The following is a 17,709-nucleotide window of genomic DNA, read 5'->3' on the forward strand; positions in this document are numbered from 1 at the left end:
TTGACAGGTGGACTGAAACGAAACATGTTTTTACAAACCTGGGTATAGTTTTTTAAATCATTTCTCCACTAGGCGAATTTTTTTAGCGTTATAATTTATTCTGGCATCTTGACTGGTTGTAAGTTTTCAACGCATCAAAAATAAAAAGGATTTTACATTATAGCACCGCCCTGTACTCTTCAAGCCAATCAGAAGCTTTTCTTTTCTTTTGCGCCAAATACTTCGTCTAGTGGAGAACGCCGTTAGGGATTAAAACTTTGAATTTAAAATCAACAAATATTGTTGAAGAAAATTTTAGGACTAGCTATGCGTTTAATAAGATGGTATTAAAACATTGCATCGGATTAAAGTGAAGTGATGTGAAAACAACTGAGGTTAGTAAGGACTCGCTACCCTAGCTAAATAAGGAACATCATCGACAACATACGCCCTCACATCTGTATCTCCAACATCAAGGCGTGGTACAACACCCTGTGTCAGCTCCAAGAAAGCCTAAATAACAGAAATAGGTTACAAACAATTTTACGTATGACATGTGATCAAAAAGAAGTAAAAAGAAAAACTCACTTGACTAGCCGCGGCTTCGATACTGTTACCCCATATATACAACTGCCTCAGCGTAGCATTCAAATAAAGAGATTTAGCTAAAGCACATAAGCCCTTGTCTGTCAAAGTGTTACTGCAAAGTACCAATCTATGGAAGGAATTGAATTTTAACAAAAAAGCAGTCTCTATTAAACCCAATACCTGCAAACATTGACTGCAATATACGCAAGAAGACTAAAGTTGATTTTTAGGTTTGTATTTTAAGAACTTACGTTAACAAGGAAAAGTTTCCAGAAGCTAGCGCATCACTCAGGTATAAAGCACCATCGTCCTCAGCTCTGTTGTATGCTATATTTAATATTTGCAATGGTGGATTCCCTTTGAGATATTTGGCTATACATTTAATGCCGTCCCTTGAGATTCGATTGCTGGAATAAAAGAAAAAGAAATGTAATTAAAATAAAAATAGTATACAAATAAAAACGTATTCCAGCAACCAACACCACCCACTAAATTAGAGATAGTTTAGTGGTAGCGCATACAGCGTGTGATCACAAGGCTGTACGTACGCGTCCCTACTCTGACGCACATTAAGTCTAGTGTTGTTAGCCCGTTAGAGACATCTGCTAGCCGCAAATGGGTTGTAAGACAGGCAAAAAAAACTAAACCGAAGGGTAGGAAGGACCAGCAGTTAGAATGGACTTTCTGTTACTCATACAAATTAACTTAGAGGTTGTGACATCGAATGTGAATCCGCGAATTGAATTCTTGTAATAAGAATTGTTATTCTCCATATGAATAATATGAATTGTTCAGAACCTTTACTTTAAGAAAACCTACTTTAATTCGCACGGCGAAGTATTACATATTCTTATAATTTGAACAACATGTTTCGACAATCCTAATTGTTATCAACAGGTTATACAAGGTTTTAAAGTTTAAATAAAACGTGAAAATTTTTTTACAATTTTGTAGAAAATCTATATCAAGTCTTGCTTTATTTACCTATGTGTAAGTTTTTTCTAACTTTCTAAAATCCAAAAAATCTGTTATATTTCTAAAAGTAGTTTAACAATTCATGCTGCTTGGATCATTTAATTATCACAATGTTCATAGGTCATAAAAACTCAATGTTTGTAATTCTCTTTTTTGCTTCATTTTATGACAATAAGCACTTCTTAAAAGAAAGGACAAAGACAACAACAACAGTAATTACCAACTCAAATCAAGATGCAACAAAGCAATGTTATTAGCAATGTGTTCCATTAGTCTTTCAGCTCCAAAATTTACCATGCCATGTTTGCTTAAGTGGATTTCATTGATTCTAATGTTAACCTGATAACAAAAATGTTAAACTTAATACAAAATGCGTTTACTTGTGGGGTGAATATTTCGAATCCATGCAACAATCAAAATAAATTTCGATCCCTTGACTCTAATTGGACCAAAGATATTACAGAAAACAATTTACCTTTTAAAAAGTATAAAACAAGCATACCTCAAGCATTTTGGCAACGTGAACGGTGGTTTCTTCCTGTGTAAAAGAGAAGAAAGTTGTTTTGATGTCTCACACTTTTTCCACAAAAAGGTGGCTCGTGTACTATATCTGAAATTTACGTTTATGAAAATATAACTTAAAGTCACTGAAGGGTTTATTTTAAATACAGATATTTTCCACTTTTAAGAAATTTTCTGTAAAAAGGGCTAGTAGGAACAAAACAAAAAACAAAACTTTCTGCGGATATTTTTACTTCTTATTTAATAAAATGTGATGAAAGTCTCATCAAATAAGATAAACTGATTGACTAATTAACTTTTTGCCCACTGATTCCGCACAGAACAAAAGTTGAGCTCCATTCAACTTTTATCGAAGCAGAAACGGAAAAGAACATTTTCCAATCACAAAATCAAGTAGAATAAATCCTTCAAGGTTACACAAAATTTTCGATATTGCCTCAATGAATCCAAACACTGATTCTAAGTCTTCAACAAAAAAACTAAATGGAAATGCTATTCACAATACCTGTTGGGAATGTAACAGAGGTCTTCCCAAATCCAAACACTTAAGCGAACCATTCGCTTTCAGTACTGTCGTAAAAGCAACAATTGACTGTGTTCCCTAAAATACGTAAACAAGTAGAGGGTGTGGAATCTAGGTCACAAAACACAGTCGATTTTTGCTTATTTGTAACTTATATTAAAAATTTTAATGCACATAAACATAGTTGGTGTAAAGACGATTACATATTTCGAAGACTAACATACCACAGATTCTAAATACATAGTACGAGCCCCTCAACACTGACTGAGTAGTTTGATAATATCAAATTGACCCTTTCTGGGATGAATAGAAATTTCTGAAATTAAGAGGTCGCTTCAACCATGGTTCACACGAATCAAAAAAGGTGTTCCATCCGTCAAATGCTGAGTTTTTTCATTCCCGTGTGAACAGGTAGCTGGTAACGGACAAACTTAGGAAAAACAGTGTTAGGACAGGGTTAGAAGAATATTTTGTTTCTACAAAACATACCTGTTCCGTGTTATTTAGATTTAACTCTTCTAATGTCATGTTGACTTGCAAAGCACCAGCGATAGCCATTCCGCCATATACTCCACACTTGTTACCATCCAGTTTTAACACTTTTAGCGTCTCATTCATCTGACAAAAAAATAAAATTCACATAAAATAAATAAAAAAAATTAAAAGTCATCTTTATTAGAACTTGGCCAATATGGCTTTGGCTTTACTCTGAGATTTAAGAACTTAGCAACTATGGTTTTAATAATTACTTATGCACAAAATCACAACATTTTAAAAAAAGGAAAAAATAACTCAAGAGATTTGGCAAAAATTGTCAAAAAAAGGCATTTGATGTCTTTGCTATTGTTTTTAAACTCTCAAGAAAATTCTTGAAGGTAAAATTCTATAAATATTACACATTTGTTAGTTGAAATCAAGTATCAACACACCTGCAATCCTTTTGCAATCTCTGTTGTTCCCTTCACACCAAAGTCATTGTAACTTAATATCAACAACTGCAAAGCATAGGTTTCCTAGAAGAGAAGAAGTGCATTAATAAAAAAATCGACCAAAATCTCCAAAGCAAAAATTCTCCACGAAACAGCACATTTATGAATATGTCGACAGAACATAATGAATCTAATTCGTTGTTTATCTGCATTCAAGTACACCTATTTTTCTAAAGTGAAAAAATAGCTAAATATTTCTGCTCAACCAAGAAAATAGCACAAGCATTGGTACCATTACTAATGCTTAAAAAATTTTAATCAATATGTATTTCAAGAGCCATAATTTACAATGGTGCATAAATAATCAATGCATGTCCAAACATAAAGAAAAATGAATGAACGAACAAACAAATGAACGAACAAAAGCACCTTAAATAAAATTAAGGAAGTACACAATAAATCTCACAAACCTGCAACAGATTTCCTAACGTTGCAGCACCATCATCTGTTATCACATTATAACCAAGATCAAGTCCCGTAATAAAAGTGTTTGTTTTTAACGTCAAATATAGAACTTGAACTTCCTACAAAAAGGAAATGTTCAAACAAAACTAGCTCTGATACGTTGAACATAACTATTTATAGTACAACTTTATATTCAATTTAAAAAGTACTGTTCAAAAAGTACCCATTACGTTTACTAAATTGAACATATTTTACTTCTAAATAAATTGCTTGGTCCCTTGCTTCAACAATGTGTTATGATTTTGTATCTTAATTTCAAAGTTTGTCAATACAAACATTTTAGTCCACCAGCAATGGAATGAACAGATCCACATCTACTGTATGCAGCAAAACATGAGAATAAATATCATTGCAAGACCTAGTCAATAATGTATTATTTTATGTTCGAGGATATTCCTGTTGCTTGAAAAAACTGTTTCAATTTTTTTTTCACAGTTACCTCATCGTTCACTTTTTCTCTATACATTTCATTTCTTTCATTTCTTTTGTTGCCATGAAGTCGAAGGTTAAAACCACTTTCAATGCAAATAGAATGACTGTAAATAAATAAAGATTACATAAAGAAGAGAAAAGTATGGTTAACCTCTTTACTGTACAAAACATCTTCAAGGTTAATTTTTCACTGCAATGGAGATCGTACCTTCAATTCCACCACACTCCACATACTTTAACACAATATACACCTCAAACAGGGTCATAAAGTAAACTTTAACATTTACATAATATTGTGTCAGTTTCTAAGCTGCGTAAAATTGCATGTACTCTTAAATGGATCCTAACACAAATAAATAATATAAATATTTACAATCCGGGTACTTGAAATGCATATAGCTCTGAAAGAATGTTGACTTTATATTTTTAGCTGTACTTAAAGATAAGGTCAGTATTAAACTTCAAAACTTCACTTATGTTAAGATAATATCAATATTGAAGGGGTTTAAATTATCTTGCTAATTGCAAATGTAGATTAGGTAATTATCAGTATTCTGAATTACCAAGCCTTGGGCTGTTAGTTTCTCCCAGCAAAAAAAAGTCAAGATTCAATACATTCCTATGCTTCGTTTCACAAGTGTTCATGCACACAGTAAAGAAAAAAGGGTATATAATGCACACTAGGAGAAAAGACAAGTTAACCTTTGAAATTTAGTAAAAATATGTTAACCGATAAATTCAGATTACTATAGAACAAGCAGGATATTGTGTTAACGTAACTGATTACATAAGATAATTATTTAATAAAGTGGATCTACTTACATGCTATCTTCTGCATCAGCACGATTGATCAAGAATAGTATTTCTTTGTTTATTTCTTTACCTTGCTCTGATGCGGCTTTCATATAGCTATGCTTCGTAGTCTCAGCATCAGACATTTTGATGTCAGTACTGTTTTGTGTAAACAAATGATTTTCACATCACTGATTGATAGTTTTTTGATATGTTTTTCCCTGAAAATGGTAAAAGCATTTTTTTTTTAATTAGCAAGTTTTTTTTTGAAATTTTAGCCTTTCATAGGAAAAGTCTAATCAACAGTGTCATAAATAGTACCAAATGTTTTAACCACAAGCTATACTTAGCCAGTGTTGTCATTATACAGAATGAGATTCATGTATTAAACATTTAGTTACACCTTATCAACAAAACCTTGCACATAGCACAAAACACAAAACGACGATAAGGATGAAGTTTGACTGTTAACTATTACCTTGCATACAAAGTCTAGATTTTTTTACATTGTAAATGTTGCATCATCCAGAATTTGAATAAATAATAAATAACCACAGTTTTAAACATATGTTAAAGAATAGACTTCATATAAAATTAATATTATAATCAATGGCAGTTATAATATACAGGTAAAAAATATAACATATAATAAATACAACAATGTGGAACTGAAGTGTTTTTTTATTTCTTGGCTATATATATATATATGAATGCAATTATCTTCCTTAATCTCTTGTGTCTAACACTAAAACAGTTCTGTCTTTTATTCCTAATATTGAAAGCCTGGACTTTCTACTTTTAACTTCTCTTTTTGGCACTTCATTTGTATAAAGTACATATTTTTTCAAGTTTAGTGGTGTCTTTATTTGTTTTTCAAGGAACTCTAACACTACATTAAGACTGTCTTGAGAAGAGAAACAGTGCTCAACACGAGTACCTGTAGGTAATCGGATTACTAAATTGATTTGTTCAGAATTAGTTGTGTATTTGTTGACTAATTTGTTAGTTGTTGTTGAAGTTGTTGTTGAGCACACATTGACAGTATTATCCATAACAGTTGAACTTGTATTTTGGATAGAAACTTGGGCTTTATAATATTTTTCTGAAGAACTGGAACCTAATCGCATTTTCTTTATTGTGTCAGTAAGAATATCATCTTCAATGTTTTCTTGTTCTCCATTTTTGGAAATACTAGCATTAATCTCATATTGTTGGAGTGTCCTTTTACTTGGCGCTCTAGAATTTGTTGACATTTTTTTATTCTGTTTTTGGTCATTGATACTGGGTAAAGGAGTGTACCTTGAGAAAGAATCCCTTTTTCTTACATCAGAAGGAAGTTTCGATGAATTTGATATATTTTTGTCCTGATAATTTAACTTGCTACTTTGTCTCGAATTAGAACCACTTGAATTAGTCGCCATATTTCTGTCTGTTTGATTCTGTTTTAAGGATTCTCCTTTTCCAGGAAACCTTTGATACTGTTTTGTAATATGTCTGCTTTTTTGTGGCTTAACTCCATTTGGTGGGTGCGGATACATCAAAGGACTTTTTCTCCTTTACAATAATCCATCACATTTGTAATTATAGCTTCAATAATTGATTGCAAACTAAAGAATAATTTATGGATTATCATGTTTTCTTTTGCATATGCAGACCATACATCCTGCACATAAAGTTGAAAATTAATAAGAGACATTTTAAGAAACCTTTATATGGTCAATTGTCCCAATACTTATGCAGTCCTATTGCTTATGCACAAAAGTTTTGAGTAATAAAAAAATTTATTGATTTCATTGCGAAGTACATAAGCATTGGGACATTTGATTATACTTAACGTATTATAAATGGAGTTGTGCAAAAAGGCATAAAGCAAACCCATTTTGATGATTTTTAAAGAAATTACAACAATGTCTTAGCTTCGTGCAGTCCAGTTTTGACAGTTCTTTTAACAAAGCCCCTGATTTGTTAAAAAAACATGTGAAGGAAGGAAGTCATATGTGAGTTTCCCGTCGCAAGCCTGAGTGGTTCTGGAGCACAACTTGAAAACTTTCATTATTTTAAAAAATTATTTTACAGAAAAATTGGAAACCTTGGTAAAATAATGTGGACGAAGAGTTCTGTCGCGCATTAAATCGAAAAAACACCGCATTGACCATGCCACCACTCAATCATGACCATCTGACATCTACCATTTTAAATAATTTTATCCTGTGCGATATTAATAACTAAAGCATAACTTTGTTCCCAGGTTCCCAGTTTCAAAACTTTAAACATTACCAACAGTAAAATCAGGCTTTTTCAGGAGAGGCGTGCGATTGCAAGTGCATGCCTTGGCACACGCCTAAATCATTTCAGGCTTGTGATTAATCGCATGCCTGAAAAATAAATATTGAGTTTTCAAAATCAACCTAAAAATCCATTTTGTAGCGTGCGATGGCAGCCCTCGAAATAATTTTTGGAGACTCGTCAGACAAAACGTCTAATAGATTTTCGTCTTGGTCGGACACTTTCAGATCTCAGAATTATTGAATAGTCCTGGTCCTTCTAATCCACAAGCAAGCCTATTCATAGCCAACCTGACCATCCTAGCTAATTTACCAACTCTTGACTTAGTTAAAAGAACTACGTAGACATAAATCTCTTTTGCCTGATCCCTTCGTCTTTGGTAACCAGGTCTTACACAAGAAATTTAGTCATGCGGTTCTTAACTAATGCGGAGGTGAACGCCGACTGAGAACGAATGAAGCAGGTCTGCAAAACGGCACTTACAGGCTAAATAGACATTTTATCATGAATTTAATTGTAGATAATTCCTTCATTTGACAAAACAATTGGAAACCAACCAACCAACCAGGTCCAAATTTTTATGGAATTCTTCTTTATGGCTTTAAAAACAAAACCCACGTGTGAATCATCGCACACCTACTCAAATATTCCTGAAAAAGCCTGTTAAATACTAATTGCATTTTTTTCTCTTTTTCTTTTCACTGTTATGCAAAAATACGACCTTTGTTCAGAAAAGTGGAACAAGGTTGAACACTGAACCGGAGCCGCAGAAATCGATTCCGGTTCAGTGCCATGCGTCTGCAAGCTTCTACGACAGTTGATGGAGACCTATTGGAAAATAATAAAAAATGAAAAATTTTTGCATGGATTTCAAAAACTTGCATGCCTTTGCTATATACATACGGAGGTAAATTAATTAATTCAATAATTCTTTTCGCACCAGAGGCTTAAATAATCTTTCATCTTAGTCCTAATTTGGACAATCATTTAATTAGCAGAGTACATGCTTAAGTAAGTTAACTAGCAGTTTTCCCTGGCTTAACTTTAGTAGTAAGCCAAATCGTACATTTCCAGCCAGGATTACTAAATAATATAAAGTATAGAATAAAATTACTAAGTATTGGCACACATTACTATTATAAACTGATCAATCGAAACCAAATCAAAGAAGTGTTGGCGTGACAATTGATTGCTACCTACAACATACTTAAGCAATTTCAGATTTACCATATATTTACAGCAGCCATGTTTGTTGTCATAATTTTGTGTCTGGTAAGCCGTGACCGACTCGGTTAGCGACGTAACAACACGGCTAAAAAAATAATATCTAAAACCAGACTTTCACATAATCTACATCAATATATATGTATGTATATTTGCATCTATATACTTTTATATATATTTCTATATGCTTCTATTTGCTTCTATATGCCGCGATTAAACTCTACTATAGGGAGTACGTTTTACCTATTTAGTAAATTAGATCCCTTCTGTAGACGCTAAATGATTCTAGTTAAGTTAACATTTTACAGACTTTAAAAAAAGTACAAGAGTAGTTTGCGTGCCTAGAGTCTATAACGAACCCAGCGCAGTTTGTCTACCTAGACTAGACAAGATAGTGTAGTCTGAGTGCCTGGGTTCTAATGTGTTGGTAACGAACTAAGCAGAGTTAACGTCCCTAGACTATATAAGATCCAACCTCGTTCCTAGGGCATTTTGACTTGTTGATAAGTTGATAGTTGGCCACTCCGTAATAACGGCTCAGGGGCCACAAGACCCTGGGGACGAGGTTGTATATGATCCCCATGGTTATCAGGATCTCTAGAGCCTAATAGGATTCCTAGAGCCTGCAAAGTTCCCAGGGTCCTATAGGGTCTCCTAGGTTCCCTAGAGCGTAAGGTCCCTGGAGTAACTTAAATCAACAACCTTGACCAGATGATGTTAAGTCACTGGAATCTATAGTATTACTGACGTTTATTTGCTTCCTTGGGAATGATTGGTAACGAAAAAACGTTTGAAAATTTACAATCATTATTTCATACCCTGGAGTATCTTGTATCTTTTTTGTCACCGTAAAGGTGCAGTTCTTTCCTTTCCGCGAAGAACACATGGCTATTCACTCAAATCCAACAGTCATTTTTAGCATCTCGTCGCGTGAATACCACCTATAAGAAAGCGAAAAAGGAGCCCTGGAACGAGATTTTCATTAATTTGCCTGATGTTTTGTTGAATTTGAACGGAAATTTAAATTCCAATGCCTTGGATTTTAGTGCTTCGGTCAAGTATTTGTATATATATTTCGGTGGTTTTCTATCCTCCTAAATTAAAATGATTTCACTTAACTTATAGTGTGTACATACACCGATTAAAGTTTAAATTTAAACTCACTTAGAATCATACCGGATAAAAAATTTGAACCCCTAGAGTGAACCAAGATCTAATATAATTCATTTTTTGTATAGCTTGAGCTAGCTCGTTTTAACACTGCTTCAATTTTAAACAAACCCTGAACACAAGGTTCTTACATACCAAAAATTAGATGCCAAGACCATGTTCACACGCGTTAATAGAGGCCTAATTTCGTACGGAATAGGGTGTATGTGCACACAACACTAAGCCTATTTGATATGTGAAACGGAATGATTTCGCTCAAATACTAAATCGGCATCGTTTGAACAAAATGACGACACAAGTACCCAAAATGTTTAATTGATATATCAGGTAACTGACTTCTTAAGTCAGTTCTTCCAGTTTGGCTGTACGAATTATATTCTAGGGTGATTACTATACTATCTAAAATGATATCTATCCGCAAAGTGTGAACATGATCCGAAACAAAATATATCTTCCCGGAAGTGAAACTTAAATAGTAGACTTAATACACCAAAGATTCGGTACATTATCGGGGAAAAAACTGTTCAGATTGTAAAGATTAAGAGAAAAATTTGACGAGGGAAAATTTTAATATCGGATCTACCATGTGATCAACATCAACGGCGTTAAAAGATCTTTAAAGGACCTTGATATAAAAACTTTTTAAAGTTCACTCGCCCAAATTTAGTTTCCAGACTTGTGAAAGTAAATTGTCAAAAAAATCTTCTGACTTAATTCCGGTAGATCGTTCAAATTATGTTTTAGACAAAACCTCAAATTGTCATCCGATCACGTGTCACGATGTTCCTTCTTTGATCCGCATGAACCTATCTCCACTTGATATATTTATTCCAAAGTCACATTTTTTGCCCAAACTGTTTCCATAGGCGTGTCTAGTATTTTTACTAGCTCGTAGGACTAGTATTAGTAAAAAGACGTTAAAAAGACTGACTATCTTTGTCCTTTCTGGGGATTTCTGACGTCACTATTTCTAATGTATATATGTTCCGCAATGACACAAAAATATAGACCGAATCATATTAAATATTATTTCTACGTATGGAGCATTCTACCCTAATCTTCCTCAAGTATCATTTAGTGACATAATAAACAACAATAGTGTAGTAGTATAATAGCATATTTTTCGTTTTTGATTGCTATTGCGCATGCGTGCATGCGTGCTGCTTACCGCGCATGTGTAGCGAAAACGGTAATTGTAGGAAATCCCGCAACATTTTGGTTGATTGATATCTATAAGTCTATATTTTCCCGTAAACAAAGAATTTAGATGTGTAGGGAATTTCTCACAAACAAACAATAATTTAGATGCGTCACGTGCAGTAAAAAACTGAAATAAGTTTCAACCTGCCTATGCGTAAACATGTGACGAACTTAAACATCCATTTAAGTTCGTCACTAGGTCTCTTGACGTTTTTGATACATGAACAAACAAATTGTCAACAAATTCCATCCCAGGGGTTTGTACTCTACCTAAAAGTATTTTGCATACGCACATGTATGGTGCCCGATGCTGATCGTGCACGTAATTTTTCTTAATATTTCTTTTTCAAAAAATAACATTTTTTGTATGTAGTTTGACAATCAGTCTCTCTTCGGGCTGGGGGCATGTACTGGTAGGGTTTTAAACATTTTTCCATATGCTTGTTTCGAAAATAAATAGAACCTTGGCTAGATCGTATGCTATTACAGTAAAGCAAAATTCATTTAGACTGTTGTTTTGCGAGCTAGGTTACGTATATTATGCGTTTTGTTTATCTTGTGAAAGTACCTAGTGAGCTTTTAATTTCGGTAATAAACATTATGACATAAACATTATTTCGTTGTCGCTATCTATTTATAGTAAACAGTAAGGGGTTTACCAGTCATAAGGGAAAATTCTATTCCCTTCTATGTTTTATTAGAAGCGATAAGGCGGATGTTTTTATCCCTGTCGTCCTCATAGCTCTTTTTAAGCATCCTTTAAATTTCAAGTATAAGGAGTCCTGGGAACGAGAATGCGTTTTCTTTCGACAAACATCTAGTAAAAGGTATTGTTACACGTGAAAAAAATTGTAAGTAGTAGAAAATAATACAATTCTTGTGCTGTCAGCAAGGGTAGGGATAAACCCTTTCAGCTGCTTCTTAAAAAAACAAGGGACAGAAACTTAATTGTAATTATAGTATCGTGATTAAGTTTAATCACATGAAAAATAAACAAATTAACCTTACTGTGTTATAATTGACATGGTGTAGCTACATTATAATTTTATGATGTCAACAAATCGGCTATATATAACATGATTTTTTCTTAGCATAATGGCCACAGGAAGTCATCAGGCACAAACAAATGCTAATGATGGCAGAAGTCTGGTAATAAGTGTTTGAAGCCTTTTTAATTTCCTAGCTGTTCCTTAAATCGATGAAGTTTTTTCAGAATCGTAGAATTGTAGATATGCTCCACCACTTAACCTTTCGTCGTATTTTGTTGAAACGACACGGTTTTCGTATCAGCAACACAAAAAATTTGGGTGTAGTTCAGGGTTACTTTTCTGTATTCTGCAGGCTCGACTGTGCTCGTTTACAATTTATTCAAAAAACCGAATTTTCGCTTTTCTTCCAAAAAAGAAGTCATAGTTTGTAGTATGCAGTCTGTATGCGCCAATTGAAAACTTAATCACATTTTTTGTTACATACATGACATCTTCGCACAAAAAGAAACTAAATTCTTGTTTCCTCTTTTTAACACTTGCTATCGCCTACAAGTTGCTTCTTTTTTCAAAGGATTCCACCTTCAAGTTGCTTATGATATGTTGCTGATATAAAAAAAAAAAACATGTACAGGTTGAAAGATATAAGTGCAACAAAATTACGAAATTTAAAACGTGAGCTTTTATTGAAGTCTGCTTTCTTGACAGTACGTTTATTCGACTTGGGCGTTAACTCTGTTACTTATACAAACAAATTTTGAATCATCAGTTAATGTATAAAATTTCCGCATACGTGGATCATATTTTGTGGTTGAACTTTAATAAAGTTGGTAAATGGTTGGGTGTCGTTAAGCTTTAAATGAACATATAACCGGATTCGGATTCATATTTTACTCCATTAAACAAGTAATCTCAGATATGGGAGACAAGCATTAAGAAATACCACTACTTTTGGGCAAACGTAACCTTTCTTTCCCTGGAGATAAGATTTTTCTTTGATAATCTGATTATCACTTCTTCTGTTTTCAACACACGTATACAAAATTCAACAAGATGCAGGCGCGCTGCATAAACTATCTCGCTATTAAAACTGCACAACTATGAAATATCCACAATGCGACCCAATTCTACAATTTCTGCTAACAAAAATACAGCCTATCATCCATGGTTAAAAGTCGCGCGATTGAAACGTTTATGGTCTTAAACGGCATTTAGGTGACAAAGAATCAAAATTTTGATGTCACCATCATGTTAGCATACTTTTTTTGTTATCTGTGCCAAATTTTGTCGAAAATAAAGTAGTTTTAATTTCGGACCAATTTTGGCCTAAAATGACATTTAGGTGACAAAAATCAAAATTTTAATGTCACCATCATGTTCAGCATACGTTTTTTGTTAACTTTGCCAAATTTTGTCTAAAATAAAGTAGTTTTAATTTTTGGACCAATTTTGGCCTAAAATGACATTTAGGTGACAAAAATCAAAATTATGATGTCACTATTATGTTCAGCATACCCTTTTTGCAATTGACCATTTGGGACATTTAGTTAGTTACGAGTTGGAAACCTATCCTCGCAGGCGAGATAGTAAAAAGAAAAAAAAAAGTAAAAATAGTTACCAAGATGAGATTCGAACACACGACTACTCCCGTGTCGGTGCTCAGAGAGCCAAAAATTTCCATTTTGGGACGGACAGCTGTATTTGAATACTCCTCGCAGGCGAGATAGTAACAAGTTCTGCTTTTTGTTATGCCCAAAAGATGTTTTGGAATTCGTACCAAAGTAAAAAAAAAATGATTAGCAAGATTTTTTGTTTTTTACTGCGTCAAACATTGTTGAAAACCAAGTATTTTTAATTCCCGGGCTCATTGTGGCCAGAACGGTATTTAGGTAACAAAAAAACAAAATTACATTACTATCATCACGTTCAGCATGTTTCTTTTAACTGTTCCGAAAGGAACTTCAGTCAGCAGATCCAGCAACCAGCCATGTACAAAAAAAACGCTTCCTGAAAGCATTTAATTGAAAACAAGGCAAAAACTGATTTTCTATTAAAAGTCACAAGGAAGTTTGTCATGCAGCTACAAAGATGTTGCTATACATTCAGTATATAGCTGACAGTATGCTAGCAGCACCAATTCATCATAAGCAACCGGTACACCCACGGTATCTAATATGCTTATCTAGGGAGATAAATAACAATGGAATTATGGCCGTCGTACATAAAGTTAATTAAAAGAAGATTAATTCGTCTGTGAATAAGCGGGGGTGTTTCTGTTTGTCACTAGGAGAAGTTGTTATAGATAATTATTGTCACCTTACGTTGCCAGGTGTAAAATAGGAATAGGTATGTGTAGGTAGGCATCCGGATAGCATCAATCAATTTGTTGACAAATGATTTTTAAGATTGTATGCAACTTTAGCAGCGATAAGAAGTAATTTGTACAAATAGAAGAATTAGTTAATAAAAAGGTTTATTTGATTTGTAAGGTCAAATGTTCTCCCGTACCAATATTATTCTTTACACCATACAACGTGGACACGCAACTTCTAGATTTCCTATTTTATTTAAATGTTACTTTGTAAGAAAATGTTTATCATTCACTTCATTCAGCTGTCGAATCGCAAACAACCTTTAAACTACGTCTAAGGTGAAGACGTTTCCATAAAAAACAAATTCCAAGATGATTTAAATGTAATCCAACATGAATGTTATTCGCAATTCAAGCGGATTTGATCTGTGGTAGGTAACCACATATACTTACTACAAGATCGGGAAAACTGCATTTAATAAAAAGATATAGAATAAGCGAAACACAACTTCAGTTTCATGCTTAGACAATCTATGTACCTTGTTGCTATGGCCAATTGAAATGTTTTGAAGAAACAAAACATAAAAACAATGCAATTAAAACGTGCCTAAAGGTCAGCATAATTTTGTAAAACCATAGCTATTCTATTTTTGAAAAGGGAATTTTTTTGTTGAATATCAGCAGTGAGACTTAAATAATTCAGAAACAAAATTGTGATTATTGAAGATATTATTTCGGTTTGTCTGTTCAGTATTCATATTACCGTGGAAAGTTTATCATTTCTTGAACATGATAGTTTAGTAGGCGACGTTTCGGGAGATCCTTCTCCCATCATCGTTGTGATTCTTTTTTTTCATAGCGTTCTGGAAAGATTATGACACAGATACGTAGGATGCTGAGTCCTTAAAATACAATTGGTTCAATGCATGCAGATGATGAAATCATTGGGTATTTCCTATGTCTGCTGAAACAGGCACAGCTATTTGCATGTCACTCTAGGTTACTTAAAAACACGAAACAATGACAGTTAAAAATAATGCCGTCTTACGTTGCTCGCAATTGGATAGGATTTTGAATGAATATTAAATCAAAACGCTTCCTATTCGTTTCGCGAAATTGTAAAACAAAAGCTATGGTGATGTTGCGTTAATAAATACTGGATTAAAATGTCTGGGTAATCCCTCGCTACTAAAAATACCAGCTCTCCTTATCAGCTCTGCGCTGACACTGGTGGGCACATATATAAAAATAAGAACAGTAGAAGGAAGTAGATACATACACTAATGTCTTGTATTAAAGAGAGTCAGAGTAGTCAGAAAACAATGTCGATAACACTCATTTTGTTCACAGCAGGTATGATTTTACATGATACTCGATTTTACTTTTCTGTTTTTGTACTTGTTTTATACTTTTATCATAAGTTCAGACAGCTTGATATGTTAGTTTAGATTTACGTGTCAGTCAAACTGATTTGCTTATAAAAGTGTGGTATATTAATACTGCACATAACGAGCATTTTTACATAAAACAGTATTTACAATATTTACTGTCATGTGTAAATCTCTATATTCTATATTCTAAAGCTCCTTTCATTGATGTCAATATGATTTTCACAATAGATGTACAGCTCATGTTGACTGTCGTATTGCAATTTTATATTTTTTAACCATTCCTTAATAAAGCTAGGTAGATATCTTTACATAAAGAACTGTAGCCCCATAATCCCTAATATTGATTGTACTATGTGTTAGTGGCTACGTCATTTAGCCTGTGCGCGACTTTATTGTCGTGCTACAGACTAACCAAAAAAACCGTGGATTTATCCACTTGTTATGAATAACTGCTTGAACAGACATAAAACTATAGATATAAAAAAGTACCTCACGTTAAATGAGAGTACTTTTGAAAATTTTAACCTTGTGTCAATTGTGGGAGATAGAATGACAGGTATAAGGTATGGTACGATAGTAGAACTATTAATAAATAAATTGTTATATCAGATAGTGGCTTGACAACATTTTAAATTACCCTGTTAAAGGAAGAGGAAGTAAAATTCACCCTTGTACAACATTAAAAGCATTATGGGTTGATTTAAAAATAGATGACCATTCCACCATATAAACAGAAATTCACCATACAAAGAATAAAAACTACGTCACTTACGTAATTTTGATTTTTTATCAGATGTCATGGTCTTGTATCGTTTAACACCATATATATTGACACCTTATAAAAAATAAAAACAAGATAGATATGCCGCACCCGGAGTAATTACAAAGATTTTTCTGCCTATAACTATAAAAAAAAATAATTTATGTTAATTCTTTGTTTTTTTTAGCAATATTAGTGGTTTCTTCCAAATCATATCGCCTTAATTGGACAAAGAGAGGTGACGCTTCCTCTGGAATATGTCCAGTCAAAACGATAATGGATTATCTTTTCATTGAAACAGAACAAAGTTTGCTTGCCATAAGAGATCTGAAAAGGAAATTGGTAGGCCTTATTAAGATATAAAATTGCTTTTCATTGACGAAGTGTTTATATTTAGCCAGAAGATAACTTGTGTGTGATTATGCAAATTAATTTTATAGCTTGGTATTTTTCACAGCAACAAAAACAAAGAAAAAAATGGTTGCCAATTAGCAGAAACGTATGTTGATTCGCTGAAAACAATTCAATCATATGCTGTAAGATTTTTCGTTGCAGTTAATACAGCTTATCCATTGAATATCAAGACTTTCCCAATAATAATTGGTTTTTATTTTTTTAAGTTTTGTTCAAAGGTAAAAGTAAAGTAAATGAAAGCACTGTGAATATGTCGCTAAGTAATAGCACGGTATCTCAATTGAAGTTTATCAATGAAACATTCTACTCTAGATTACAAAAAGGATGATATTTGACTCCAAGGTTTTAGGAGAATATCTACAAATTTTGACACTTATCAGCGAAAGAGAGACAAACATGATCCGACCAAAATCTTTCGTGGAAGAACTTGCTAAAGTTAACATGCGATTGACAGTACACAAGTATCAATTACTGAAGAAAGCAAAGGTACGGAATGTATCTATTTTGTGTCTTAACCCTGCTATTGCCCGTCCCACCCTTCATTACACAGCTTCTATATTTACATTAGTGTTTTTTTAGTTCGTCTTACTAGATTTCTACTTTATCTTATCTACGACAGAATAATGTTCATTAATAGTAAAGTAAATACCTTTATTTTCCAGGAGCTACAGACCCCTCCATGTCTTGGCTACAACGCAAATG

The 17,709-nt window shown here is 33.3% G+C and overlaps 1 protein-coding gene across 1 annotated transcript; it reads right to left on the reverse strand.

Moving 5' to 3' along the window:
* Positions 1-362: 362 nt before the first annotated feature.
* Positions 363-5,520, reverse strand: LOC130641400 (leucine-rich repeat-containing protein 34-like). The gene is made up of 11 exons (XM_057448187.1): positions 5,296-5,520; positions 4,481-4,577; positions 3,987-4,100; positions 3,517-3,600; positions 3,077-3,205; positions 2,570-2,665; positions 2,045-2,080; positions 1,763-1,881; positions 819-974; positions 568-694; positions 363-492 (listed from the first exon to the last, which is right to left on the reverse strand). Exons 1-11 carry the CDS (start codon positions 5,409-5,411, stop codon positions 376-378), a joined length of 1,191 nt encoding a protein of 396 aa, XP_057304170.1. The 5' UTR covers positions 5,412-5,520; the 3' UTR covers positions 363-375.
* Positions 5,521-17,709: the final 12,189 nt, after the last annotated feature.

Source organism: Hydractinia symbiolongicarpus, chromosome 4 (genome assembly GCF_029227915.1).
Source record: "Hydractinia symbiolongicarpus strain clone_291-10 chromosome 4, HSymV2.1, whole genome shotgun sequence".
NCBI classification, from domain to species: Eukaryota; Metazoa; Cnidaria; class Hydrozoa; order Anthoathecata; family Hydractiniidae; genus Hydractinia; species Hydractinia symbiolongicarpus.

Bases quoted from the DNA above. Each gene is read 5' to 3' on its own strand.
- LOC130641400 (XM_057448187.1), bottom strand. From the start codon at position 5,411: ATGTCTGATGCTGAGACTACGAAGCATAGCTATATGAAAGCCGCATCA. The intron at 4,101-4,480 runs GTAACTGTGAAA...TCCTTTTTGTAG, and splicing joins GAGAAAAAGTGAACGATGAG to GAAGTTCAAGTTCTATATTT. The intron at 3,601-3,986 runs GTTTGTGAGATT...CTTCTCTTCTAG, and splicing joins CGTTAGGAAATCTGTTGCAG to GAAACCTATGCTTTGCAGTT.